The 14,524-nt window shown below is 47.8% G+C and overlaps 1 protein-coding gene across 1 annotated transcript in view; it reads left to right on the forward strand.

Moving 5' to 3' along the window:
• LOC124545862 (UDP-glycosyltransferase UGT5-like) overlaps positions 1 to 14,524 on the forward strand; it is a 63,999-nt gene that overhangs the window by 28,193 nt on the left and 21,282 nt on the right. The window contains exons 2-3 of the mRNA XM_047124821.1: positions 1,005 to 1,260; positions 8,778 to 9,358. Coding sequence (XP_046980777.1) covers positions 1,011 to 1,260; positions 8,778 to 9,358 — 831 coding nt within the window. The 5' untranslated portion in view covers positions 1,005 to 1,010. The remainder of the gene's footprint in view (positions 1 to 1,004; positions 1,261 to 8,777; positions 9,359 to 14,524) is intronic.

Here is a 14,524-nt window from a genome sequence, read left to right on the forward strand (position 1 = left end):
TCGTCTTGCCATTGATTGACAGTGCGAAATTCTGTCTAATTTCTGCGTTAGATCGTCAGAGTCCCGAGCTGAATTGAAGACACTGTCCATAATGCTCCAAACGTTCTCAATTGGGGAGAGATCCGGCGACATCGCTGGCCAAGATAGGGTTTGGCAAGCACGAAGGCAAGCAATAGAAACTCGTACTGTGTGCGGGCGGGCACTGACTTGCTGAAATTTAAGCCCAGGATGGCTTGCCGTGAGGGGAAACAAAACGGGGAGTAGAATAACGTCGACGTACCGTTGTGCTGTATGAGTGACTGGGATGTCAATAACCGAGAACTTTTAAATCTGTAGGATTCGCCTGTAAGAGAAGTTTAATAGATTTGTTTAGTACTCATTTGGGGGACCTCGTACTTTCAATTGTTTAAGGTGAATTACCACTATAAGCACCATACAGATAACATGCCTAAATAATTTTGCAGTTCATTTTGATCTTCTAATGACTCTACTAGACGCTAAACGACACCATCATGTGTAAACAATCTAAGAGGGCTACTCAGATAGAATCGGGATATCAGTTCGGGTTGACCTCATAACTTAGTGTCGATCACTCTGAACTGTGACATTCCTGCCAGGACATAATCAATCGATTCTCACGACTGAAATGATATTTTTATTAGAAGCCACTTGGTGAAATGTAGAAATACGGGATCGCTTTCAGATCCCTTGTCGATAGCACTAACTACTTCGTGTGAATACGGAGTCAATTGCCTTTCACAAGAACGATATTTTCTGCACCCGTGCAGGTTATGTGTCGATAGCTCGTTTATTACAAGCTGCTTCGTAATGTGGAACACAGTATCCTTCTGCAAATCGATGTCAGCGATATGGGCACTCAGCAGTTTACAAAGCGTGAGATAGTAGGTTTGCTGTTCCATAGTTCTGCTGTTTCAGGCTACGGAAACAAATATGTTAGTGGTATGATGCAAGAGTAACGTTATTCCCGTGTTTTCCCTCCGTAGACACAGATGGGGCTGTTGAGCGTGGTGCTCGTTGTGGCCGCGTCGCTGGCGTGCCTGCCACAGCAACGGGAGAGCGCCCGCGTGCTGTCCGTGTTCCCGGTGCCGATGCGCAGCCACTGGATCGTCTGTCGCAGCCTCCTGGAGGCGCTGCACGGCAGAGGCCACCAGCTCACCGTGCTGACGCCCTACCCCACTGGCAGGCCGCGACACAACTGGACGGAGCTCATCGTCCCAGACACCATGCACCTACTCGGTGGTGAGTACACACCCAGACCACAACGTTCTCCGACATACATGTGGTTCACCAAAACTACTACTTATTAAGAATTTTAAAGCTTTCTAAATTTCAATTTCAAAACAGCTGCAAGTAACTTTTTTGTGATAAACCAAGTGACATAATTCCAGAGATTTTACAGGTCTCACACAGATGAATTTAAAGTAGACTGAGGCGCCAATAAGAATTTGGATCGAGGAGGGAGGCGTGCCGTGGTAATCCGAGCAGTTGAGCGAACCGCTGTGCCAAGGTGGATTAATGGCTGATGCACCTATATCGTAAGCAGGAGACCCAGGTTCAATTCCCGGCCTTGGTACAGATTTTTGTTTTAGTGGCTAACGTACCTGCCTAGTAAACAGGATACCCAGGTTCAATGACCGGCCTTAGTACAAATTTTCATTCGCCGTATCGTACCTGCCTAGTAAACAGGAGACCCAGGTTTAATGACCGGCCTTGGCACAAATTTTCATTCACCGCTTTTTTCTAACAAGGTTGGGAATTGAACCTGGGTCTCCTGTTTACTAGGCAGGTACGTTAGCCACTAAGCCACCTTAGCCACCTTACATATATACCGTGTGATCAAAAAGTCAGTATAAATTTGAAAACTGAATAAACCACGGAATAATGTAGATAGAGAGGTAAAAACTGACACACATGCCTGGAGACATGGGGTCTTATTAAAAAAAAAAAAAAAAAAAAATAGGTTAACAAAATATCCGACAGATGGCGTTGGACAGCAGAACGTCAGTGACTGAGCAAGACAATCGTGTATAAAAGGAGCTGTAATGACAGAGAGAATCAGTGACAAATGCAGCTGTGACGAGAATGATTTCGAAGTTCGCCCAAGAGTGGCCAATGCAGAGCCGGAAGAGAGCCACAGAGTCCCCGCGAGAGACCCGCATGGAGGACTTGGTTCAAATGGCTCTGAGGACTATGGGACTTAGCTTCTGAGGTCATCAGTCCCCTAGCACTTACAACTACTTAAACCTAACTAATCTAAGGACATCACACACATCCATGCCCGAGGCAGGATTCGAACCTGCGACCGTAGCGGTCGCGCCGTTCCAGACTAGCGCCTAGAACCGCACGGCCACAACGGCCGGCCATGGAGGACTGCCACACATTCGTAGTCTTCTTAATAGCACGCAGTTTGTGGTACATACTGAGACTATGCCATTCCGTCTCCCAAAGCCGAAAAACCTAGCTGCGTAAAAACGAACGCAGGTCAGTTATTGGATTGCCGATCTCCATAAGTGGTTTCCGTGTAGCCTGTTTGACCAGCCTGTCTGCAAGTTCGTTGCTTGAGATGCCGACATGTCCTGAGGTCCACACAAACAAACTGAACCACCGGACCGTTCCAGGGCATAGATGAACTCCTGGATGGTCGCTACGAAAGGATGACGAGGGTAGCACTGGTCGATAGCTCGTAGACTGCTCAAGGAATCAGTACACAGAAGAAACGACTCCCCAGGATATGAACGGATGTGCTCAAGAGCACGAGATATAGCCATCAGCTCTGCAGTGAAAACACTGCAGCCATCGGGCAAGTAATGCTGTTCAATATGTCCTTCATGGACATACGCGAAGCCGAGCTGTTCAATGTGTCCTCAATGGACATACGTGAAGCCGACGCGACCATCAGCCATCGAGCCGATGTCGGTGTAAACCACTTCATGGCCTCGGTACATGTCGAGAATCGAGAGGAAGTGACAGCAGAGAGCCACGGGGTGAACTGAGTCCTTTGGGCCATGTGGAAGGTAGCCGCGGCCTAGTGTGGAGGTGTACGCGAATGGACCTCGAGTATGGGTGCTAAAGGCAAGGACTCCAGTTCAGATACAAGGGATCGGACGCGAACTGCAATTGTAAGGCCTGGCCTGGGCCGCCGATGCGGGAGCTGAACCACCGTTTGTGGGAAAAGGTAATTCGGATGCGCAGGAGCACTACGAACGTGCACGTCTGACGTGCAATAGAGGGACACCAGCCTCCTCCAGGACGCTGGTCAACGGACTCGTCCTAAAAACTACCGTTCCTAATCGAACGCCACAGTGGTGCACTGGATGGAGTAAACGCAAAGCTGAGGGCACCGCCGAACCATAAACTAGACTCCCATAGTCATGGCGGGATTGAACAAAGGTTCTGTCGAGCTGCAGCAGCGTAGAACGATCTGCGCCCCTGTTGGTGCTGCTCAGGCAGTGGAGGGCATTGAGGTACTGCCAGCACTTCCGCTTAAGCTGACGAAGTTGGGGAAGTAAATCGGGCGTCGTCGAAAACAAGTCCTAAAAATCAATATGTCTCCACTACAGTGAGCGGATCGTCAGTAAGGTAAAGTTATGGTTCCGGATGAACGGTACGACACCGACAGAAGTGCGTAACACACGATTTTCCGGCCGAAGACTGGAAGCCGTGGGTTCATGACTGCGCCCTGTAGGCGCCGCTCAGCAGTACGAAATGCAGAAGTCGTCTACATACAGAGTGGGTGAGACAGATGGACTTTCAGCTGCTGCTAGATTGTGAATGGCCACTAAAAATAGAGATACACTCAATACAGGGCCCTGCAGGACCCCATTCTCCTGGATATGGGAGGAACCAACTAGGGCACGGAAAGTTCGAAGCGACAGGAGATTCTGGATAAAAATCGGGAGTGGGCGTCGGAGACCCCACTCGTATAATGTGGCAAAGATATGATGTCACTAGGTGGTGTCATACGCTTCGCGTAAATCAAAAGAGACGGCAAGAGGGTGTTGGCGTCTGGAAAAGGCAGTTCGCATGACAGACTCAAGAGACACAAGATATCAGTGGTTGAGCGACTCAGGCGGAAACCACCCTGGCACGGAGCCAGTGGGCCACGCGACTCCAGGACCCAACCCAGCCCAAACGCCGACACACCATACGTTCCAGCAGCTTACAAAGAACGTTGGTGAGGCTGGTGGGCCGATAGCTATCCACATCAAGCGGGTTTTGCCATGTTTGAGCAGTGGTACGATGGTGCTCTCCAGCCAGTGTGATGGAAAGACGCCATCGCACCAGATCAAGTTGAATATCACGAGGAAATGTGGCTTGTAGTCAGACGAGAGATGTTTAATCATCTGACTGTGGATCCGATCTGGCCCAGGGGCTGTGTCGGGGCAATGTGCAAGGACTCTGAGGAGCTCCCACTCTGTAAATGGGGAGTTATAGGGTTCACTGTGGCGTGTAGTGAACGAGAGGACTTTCCGTTCCATCCGCCGTTTGTGAGTGCGAAAGGCTGGGGAGTAAGTCTCCGACGCAGAGGCGCGAGCATAGTGCTCAGCAAAGTGCTCCGCAAACGCGTTTGCGTCGATAGATAACACGTCATTTATGTTAATACTGGGAACATATGTTGGGGTCTGGTACCCAAAAAGTAGTTTTATCTTTGCCCAGACTTGGCAACGTGACGTATGGCACCCAGTGTTCGAGACGTATCTCTCCTAACACTACTGCTTCCGTCTTTTGATAAGCTGCCGAACGCGGGCACGGAGCCGTTTAAAGGCTGTGAGGTACTCCAATGAAAGGTACCGCTTATGCCGCTGTAGAACTCGCCGACGCTCCTTAATTGCTCGGCGACTTCCGGTGACCACCAAGGGATTGTATTTCGCTGAAGTGCACCCTAAACAATGAGGGATCGCTTTTTTCGCCGCAGAAACCACCACATTAATGTTACCATGGGGGAAATGCAACGGTAACTGCGGAGGTGAAAGCTTCCCAGCCTGCCTTGTTTGAAGCTCATCTGGGCAGGCGCCCATGTGCCTGACGCCGGGACAGTGACAAGAAGATGGGGAAGTGGTCACTACCACACAGGTCGTCATGTGCTCTACAGTGGATAGATGGGAGAAGGCCAGGGCTGCAAACCGAGAGATCAATGGCCGAATATGTGCCATGTACCACACTGAAATGTGTGGAGGCACCCGTATTTAAGAGGCAGAGGTCGAGTTGTGACAGTAAATTTTCAACATCTCTGCCTCGGCCAGTAAGCACGGTGCCACCCCACAAGGGGCTATGAGTGTTAAAATCTCCCAAAAGTAGGGGAGGTTTAGGGAGTGGATCAGTCAGTGCAGACAATACGTCCAGGGGTACTGCACCATCTGGAGAAAGATATATGTTGCAGACAGTTATTTCCTGCGTCATCCTTATTCTGACAGCCACAGCTTCAAGAGGAATTTGAAGGGGCACAGGTTCACTGCATACTAAGTTCAGGACATAGACACATACTCCACCTGACACTCTATTATAGTCACTACAGTTCTTGTAATATCCCCTATAGCTGTGGAGGGCAGGGGTCTGCATTTCTGGGAACCAGGTTTTTTGAAGGGCATTGCAGAAAGCAGGTGTAAAGCTTAAAAGTTGCCATAGCTCAAACAGGTGGTGGAAAAAACCGCCACAATTCCACTGGAGGATGACGTTATCGTGAGGCTGGGAAGGCATGAAGCGCGAAAGGAGGCAGGTTATGCCCCAGGGTCACCTGCTGGCACCGATTGAGTATTTGTAGCCATTTCTTTTGTTGATGAGGCATCAGTGAGATCCAGGTCCGCAGGGGACGCTAAGAAATCCACTGCATCCTCAGATGCTGAGCTTATACAGAGTAGCGATGTTGGGGCCACCAGAGGGTCCTGTTTGTTAGCAGACTTCTTCTTAGTTTGCTTGCTCTGTTACTTCTCTGTAGAGGTTTCCTGGGAATATTTCTCCAAAGCAGCTTCTGGCGTGGAGAAAGACTGTGAACTATTCGTCCAGCAGCTTTCGGCTCCTTGAGACACTGGCGAGTGTCCGCCGTGGCGTTAGTGGAGACGTTGGGAGAGAGGACCGCAAGGGCCCCCTTCCACATGAGAGGACCTGGAGGAGGCTGTTGCTTCTCTGGCAGGGGGAGGGGAACGATGTCCCCTGCGTTTTGGGGCCTTGCTCCCGAAGCAGGTGCTTTGGGAGCAACGAAGGAAGATTTGACCCCTACCACCAAGGGGGCGGATATATTCTAGTGACCCAGAGGACTCACTGTTAATGGCACAGAGCGAGGTATCACTGGCACTTGGGACGGCGATGGTGACGTAGCTGCAGCGTATGTCGTCAACTGAATGGGGTGTAATCTTTGAAATCTACATTTAGCCTCTGTTAAGTCAATCAGTACAGGGTCTTGTACTCCATGATTTTCCGCTCCTTTTGGAGTACTGGGCAGTCTGGCGAGCAGGGGGAGTGGTGCTCTCCACAGTTGATGCAAATGGGATGTGGCATACATGGAGTATCTGGGTGGAGTGGACGTCTGCAGTCTCGGCATGTGGTGCTAGAAGTGCAGCGGAAAGACATGTGCCCGAACTTCCAGCACTTAAAGCACCGCATAGGGGGAGGGACGTATGGTTTAACGTCACAGTGGTAAATCATCACCTTGACCTTTTCGGGCAGTGAATCACCCTCAGAGGCTAAGATGAAGGCACTGGTGGCAACCCTGTTGTCTTTGGCTCCCCTGTAAACACGCCAGATGAAATGAACACCCCGCCGTTATAAATTGGCGCGGAGTTCGTCGACAGATTGAAAGAGGAGGTCGGGATGGAAAATAATCCCCTGGACGATGTTGAGGCTTTTATGGGGAGTGACGGAAACAGGAAAATCACCCTGCTTGTCATAGGCGAATAACGCTCGGGATTGGGCTGGGCATGCTGTCGCATCTTGGACAGCGCTGTTACTTCTCTAAACCTATCCTCAAGGTGCACAAAGAAAAATTGAGGCTTTGTAGGTAGAAAGGAGTTCCTATCTGTTCGTCCTGTTGCCCTACATTCCTCCAATTATGTAGCGAGGTATGAAAACGATTTACGGTCGTACCTGTCGGCATTGTACTCGATCTTGCCCTTCTTAGAGACTGCTGGTGCTGTACGGTCAGCAAGAGATGGCTTAGTCCGCTTCATTGCTCGTCATCCGCCCTGATGCCACCCACTCCGATCAGGGACTCTCCCCACGTGCGCCACCCAGCTACAGCAAACGCATGGTGGCCGTTGCCGGGAGTCCTGATGGCCTAGGAGACAGGAATCCTTGGCATACGTGAGGAGTTTTAGAGTTCAGGCATCAGCAGTGCGATCCCAGTGTTGTTAGGGGGTTACCACCAAATGGGTACCTGACGGCCATACCACAACGGACTGGCTACCGTACTGGATATTGGACGCAGAAAAATTCAATATTATCATGGGGGCGAAAGAGGACAAGAGGCAACGGAAGAAGATGACATACCCGAGAAAGTGTCCTCGCCCAAATAGTTGAATCACAGGTGGAGGTGCAAAGCCATGACCAGAGATTCGAGAGATCGAATCTAAGGGCACTGTGGATAACTCGTGCACCACGGGAGGCGTTCTTCCACATATGGCCCGCACTTCTGTGGAATTTTGAAAGTGGCAAGTCAAACAATAGAAATGGATGTGAACTCAAGGGCCGAAAAGTGTGAGACTCCTTTTAGTCGCCTCTTACGACAGGCCTATTTTAACCCCTGGACCCGCAGGGGGTGAAGTCATGATTATATGAAATAAGTGAGTACTAACTTACAGTCAAATGGCCGAAATTTCATTCAAGAAATACGCAGGTATTTGTATGAGTGACTCACTGGTAACATATCATCGATATACTTAGTTTTTTTTAATTTTGTGGAATATACAAATTTCCTTTTTTGAACATATAAAACAAGCTGCCTTGCTATGCGCCACCTTAATATCAAGATCTGACCGAATATCTGTGCACCTTTTTTCAGTCCGTGCTTCGTTATAGATAACTGTGTATTTTGTGAAAAGTCTTAGGTTACTAATAATATTGTCTTCAAGGTCATTAACGTACAATATGAACAGCGAAGTTACCAACACGCTTCCCAGTGTCACACCAGATGTTACCGGTACGTCTGTCGATAACGTTTCATTCAGGATAACACGCTGCGTCCTGGCAAAGAACCATCTATCCAGTCACAAATTTCGTTTAGTTTTCCCTACCAAATATGATTACACCCAGTACAAACTGGCCATGAGAAAAGCTTTATTGAACTTGGGATTGGCTGTATACCCCATTCATATACTGAGTTGACAGAAACTGAATGTGGTACCTACTCAAGAACCTTCAACATCACAGCGCGTCGGCAATCGTTTGTTAACAAATTAAAAAACTAGAAACCCGCCTCGATTGCGTAAAAAGCACCTATTGTTAACCTAGGTTAACCATAGTTTATGGCGGGTCATGGCCCATCGAACATAGGCCGGTGTGAGGTGGAGGTTACACCATTAAGTAGTGGTTTAGACTTTGTACGCATGTACTGTTTGTGTTTTCCCTTTTATTCGTTTGTAAATGTATAGCTATTGTGTTCGTTTAATCATTGACAAAGGTCTTCTTAGGTACTTGTGGGTTTTATTTTTTTGAAGAAGGTGTAGTTATCTACACCGAAACCTAGGTTAACACTAGGTGCTTTTTTACGCAATCGAGGCGGGTTTCTAGTTTTTTAATATGGTACCTACTCACTTCTCTTCTAGGCACCAGTGACCTATTCAGCCTAGGCCAGAGGAGCGATTTCGTTTGGCTCCTGAGACTGTTCAACTACGGAATCTCGTCGTGCGAAGTTTTCCTACAACAGGCAAACGTACAGCAGCTCTTCGAATCCGACCGCGAGTTCGACGTCATCATCATCGAGACGTTCTTCAACGACTGCCTGACGGCGCTGGCGCACAAGTTCCGGGCTCCCGTCATCGCCATCTCGACGCTGGTGGGCACCGTGTGGATGAGCGACATGATGGGCAGCCCGTACCCGCTGTCCTACGTCGCCGAGCCCTTCCTGTCCTACACGGACCGCATGCCCTTCTGGCAGCGGCTTCACAACGCCGCCTTCGCGACGTACGCGCGGCTCGTCCGCCGGCTGTACTACGCGCCCCGGCAGGACGCCCTGGTGCGCAGACACGTGGCCGGCCCCGCGCTGCCGAGCGTACTGGACATCGAGAGGAACACCTCGCTGCTCTTCCTCAACAGCCATCCCAGTCTGCACTTCCCGCGCCCGCTGGCGCCCAACGTCATCGAGATCGGAGGCATGCACGTCTGTTCACCTCGCACCCTACCACAGGTAAGTGCCAGCACGTCGTAATGTCCCGTCTGATGCACTGTGGCAGGGCTACTGCACGTGAGCGGCACACGTTGCGCACTGTTCCCACTTTCCACCGTCGTCGAAGCGACTTTACTGCACGATGTGGTGGAAACGTCCACGTCGGGAGACTCTCTTTTGCCTAACAGTTTCAGTCTTCTCTTTCCGTTGAGACGTAAATGGCTTTTACTCATTGCTGGCTTTACTTCACGTAAACATTTAAAACTTTTATGCTTAAGATTCCGTACTGCAAGAGCCGCCCACTCTTACTACACCTCCAGAGATGTTTCACTGTAGCCGGAAAGTCGATAGATGGTAGTACAAGGGACATACTGCATCACTGGCCACGCTTTCCCACCCGAGTTTTGCAATAATTAAGCCAGTTCGTCGTTGAATTGACTTAGTGTGTCGCCGCCTAAAAATTCTTGCTATCTGTTATGTGGAGATGCTCTCGTGGTTTTGTGTTTGTTTGCAGAGCCGTAGCAGCTCCGTCGGTTTCTGAATGTGTAATATTACTGCCTATGGTTTACGTAAAGAACAGACACGAAGTTTTTTTGAGCAGATAATTTTTACACAGGACGCCATTGTGGTGCGTTTATTTAGGAAGCACCGTAAAGTGAACTCGTTCACATTGTTTATAAGCTAACTGTTAACAGTACGAGAGCGTGGTCTGCCGCATGACTAGATCGAAAGGCATCCTATCGACGACTGCAGACTATGGCACACAATCTGTAACTTGCGCGTACAGTCGGTATAGTTCGTACATCTTCGGTTATGCCAAAGTTATTGATTTATTTATTAATATCAAAGTTTCCTGGCATTATAAAGTTGCTGAAATACAGTATTTATAATCCATTGACGATTTCTAATGTCTGAGTGCCAGAAGCTAACTTTTGTTAGCAAATATTTATTAATAACAAATACTTGGTTCGCTCTGGAATGATTGTACTTTCCCTATGTATCTCCTTGCTGGGCTGGCGTAACGAGCGATTTATGCACCGATACCTCGTCCTACTGGCTTGAAAAGTGCCAGATCGCCAAGCGCCTCTGCTAGCCAGCATGGAAATCTACCGCTATCTCCTTACTCAGTACGTACTGCAGGGCTGAAACATTCGCTTCATGTGTATGAAACAGCAAAACTGGAAATAAAATTAAATGCGCTCTTATCTGCAAATAAGGGGTGCCTGACAGTACCTCGTTTGGTTAAAGATCACGTTGTCTGTCTGCCTGTCTGTCCCTCTACAGGGTGTTACAAAAAGGTACGGCCAAACTTTCAGGAAACATTCCTCACACACAAAGAAAGAAAATATGTTATGTTGACATGTGTCCGGAAACGCTTACTTTCCATGTTAGAGCTCATTCTATTACTTCTCTTCAAATCACATTGATTATGGAATGGAAACACACAGCAACAGAACGTATCAGCGTGACTTCAAACACTTTGTTACAGGAAATGTTCAAAATGTCCTCCGTTAGCGAGGATACATGCATCCACCCTACCTCGCATGGAATCCCTGATGCACCGATGCAGCCCTGGAGAATGGCGTATTGTGTCACAGCCGTCCACAATACGAGCACGAAGAGTCTCTACATTTGGTACCGGAGTTTAATAGACAAGAGCTTTCAAATGCCCCCATAAATGAAAGTCAAGAGGGTTGAGGTCAGGAGAGCGTGGAGGCCATGGAATTGGTCCGCCTCTACCAATCCATCGGTCACCGAATCTGTTGTTGACAAGCGTACGACCACTTCGACTGAAATGTGCAGGAGCTCCATCGTGCATGAACCACATGTTGTGTCGTACTTGTAAAGGCACATGTTCTAGCAGCACAGGTAGAGTATCCCGTATGAAATCATGATAATGTGCTCCATTGAGCGTAGGTGGAAGAACATGGGGTCCAATCAAGACATCACCAACAATGCCTGCCCAAACGTTCACAGAAAATCTGTGTTGATGACGTAATTGCACAATTTCGTGCGGATTCTCGTCAGCCCACACATGTTGATTGTGAAAATTTACAATTTGATCACGTTGGAATGAAGCCTCATCCGTAAAGAGAACATTTGCACTGAAATGAGGATTGACACATTGTTGGATGAACCATTCGCAGAAGTGTAGCCGTGGAGGCCAATCGGTTGCTGATAGGGCCTGCACACGCTGTACATGGTACGGAAACAACTGGTTCTCCCGTAGCACTCTCCATACAGTGACGTGGTCAACGTTACCTTGTACAGCAACTTCTCTGACGCTGACATTAGGGTTGTCGTCAACTGCACGAAGAATTGCCTCGTCCATTGCAGGTATCCTCGTCGTTCTAGGTCTTCCCCAGTCGCGAGTACAGTACATACTGACGAAACTAAAATGAACTATAACATGGAAATTAAGCATTTCCGGACACATGTTCACATAACATCTTTTCTTTATTTGTGTGTGAGGAATGTTTCCTGAAAGTTTGGCCGTACCTCTTTGTAACACCCTGTATATGTCTGTTCCACTATTAAGACCCTTTACCGAGCGAGGTGGCGCTGTGGTTAGCACACTGGACTCGCATTCGGGAGGACGACGGTTCAATTCAGTCTCCAGCAATCCTGATTTAGGTTTTCCGTGATTTCCCTAAATCGATTCAGGCAAATGCCGGGATGGTTCCTTTGAAAGGGCACGGCCGATTTCCTTCCCTCACCCGAGCTTGCGCTCCGTCTCTAATGACCTCGTTGTCGACGGGACGTTAAACACTAATCTCCTCCTCCTCCTCCTCCCTACTGTGTCAGCATGTAGCATAACTGTCTCGACTGCAGCTACAAAGAGGAACGTTACTATACGTCTGAAGGAAACAAAAGTCTTTGCCCACAAGGAGAAGTAGAAAAACCAGTCATAGCAGGTTATGCACTTCAGTTAAAAAGTCATGAAGTAAAGTTTTCTGAAATCAAAATGATATCTACAATGACGACAGAATAGAGAAATTCATGAAACGTAATGGTGTATGGACAGTAGCTCTACAGACTCTATAAATAAGTTTTATTTTTGACAGACTCAGGTTTTATCTTTGGCAGACGAGAGGTCGATAATGAAGTTTTATCTCGGACAAGGATTATCTCTGTCGATCACGTGTAAATTTCTATCATGACCCTGTTCGACAGTGCTTATGCCACACTGGGCCATCCGCAACGTCAGTCGGCAAGATTCAGCGGAACCAGCAGCACTTTTGAAAGTGCCTAACATGGTTCAGGACGATACGTAAGAAACGAAAATGTGACGTAGACCACGAACATACAACCCAAAAGATACTCAGCAATCTAAATCAAGTTTTTCAGTTAACCGTAACACAGGTTTCGGCTTGAGAATTGACGATGATCTAATTCAGCCGAAACATGTACTTACAGTAAAATTAAAAGCGTGTCCTAGACTGTTTTTTTACGAATTTATAAAGCGAGATAACTGTTGAGTAATTTAAAACTTTCACGGGGTATAGGGTGTTCTTCGAAATTTCAGACGGTCGGAAGCCAGTAACTTCCAGCCACGATATTTTCTCGCATAGTTTTCTGAGTACTTCGTATATTTTCGCAGAAACATTTCTGCTAAATCATAGGTAAACTTTCCATGTAAACGGACAGACTAAAATAAAAACGTAAGGTAAAAGTGATCTTTAGTCGTTCGTCACAAATCTCGGCGCTTCTGGGATAGGTCGAAGAACACTTAGGCCTGCAGAAGGCGGGTTCTCATAAAATTCCATATGAGTTTGGGAAATCATAATAGGGGAAACCATTCTCACTGTTGAGGAGTGCATCGTGGAGCACCAGCGGCTTAGTCACCACCTCCAACTCAGCAACCCAATATCAACGAAAATCGTATTTCTGATGGTCATATGATGATATACAATGAAACAAAAATGGCGGGTCATACTTTATTATCGGTGAATCAATGGAAATACGGTTGTCTGAGGCCCTTTTAAATAGTGGCGGAGGTTTTCAGTTAAATACTGTGCGGAATCCTGTAATATAAAAGCTTTGTGCCCTGTGAAGTCAGCGCCATTGCCATTCTGTAATTTTACCGTCTAAAGACGTTCGATCTAATAGCGACGAGACGAACTTTCACCACGGGGATGGGAAGTTCGGGCATGCATTTGGGAGGAAGACGGTTCAAACTCGCGTCCGGTCATCCTGATTTAGGTTCTCCGTGACTTCACTAAATCGTTTAAGGAAAATGCCGGGATACTTCCTTGGAAAGTGGATGGCCGATTTCCTTCGCCATCATTCCCCAATCCGATCTTGTGCTCCGACTCTAACGACTTCGTTGTCGAAGGGACGTTAAACACGGATCTCTCATTCCCCCGCCTCCTCCTCTTGAGTTCGGAGCAGCGCACAGAGTTTCTGCAGAAGAACGAACATCCAAGCAACGCATGCGCAGTAACATTTAGTTACGGAACGCTTGCTCCAGCGGAGCCTTAAGATAAGAAAGTTCAGTATATTTTCGTCGCTACAAACGTGAAAAGGGCCACAAGACTCTGCGTCGAAAACTTGTGACAGCGAGTTACTGGCAACCGGCAGTTCGCTCGAAATGTCATTGAATAGTATCACTGTTATCTCCTGCTACACGATTTCACCGTTCCGTACAGTCAAAATGTTCGCTCAGAGTCTGATGGGAACCAGGAACGTGAAGTTTCCCTGGCGGGGACCTTCGTGGCACCACGAACCACTGGTTAGTGGCTTGCCCTACAAAACTGTGTTGTCGACTGGCCTGCCACGTATGTCGTAGTTGTAATGAACGTTGACATAATGATGTGTGATAGGTACAGGGATCGAAATGAAACAGTGCAAGTTCTCCTTGTCTCACCATCTTAGATTGCATTTTTTTTTTTTTTTTTGGCAAATAATTACTAGTTTCGAGCTATTACGCAGATCTCGGGTTCCACTGAAAAAATTGCGTTTGCATGGTGACGTATGTAAACTGTGGAGAGGAAGAGAATATTTTGTGGTCATCATCCGATATCTACGAAAAGCGAACCACCACTGTACGAAGTCATCAACTGTCGTACTGCTTATAAGGTTTCTGTAAGGTTAATCGTCTAATATATAGGATAGCTTTGACGAATCGAAAACTTAAGCAGAAGACTGACTCTGTTTCGCCATTCGTGACATAACTGGTTCAGTTCC

This window comes from Schistocerca americana, chromosome 8, assembly GCF_021461395.2.
Source record: "Schistocerca americana isolate TAMUIC-IGC-003095 chromosome 8, iqSchAmer2.1, whole genome shotgun sequence".
In the NCBI taxonomy this organism is placed as follows: domain Eukaryota; kingdom Metazoa; phylum Arthropoda; class Insecta; order Orthoptera; family Acrididae; genus Schistocerca; species Schistocerca americana.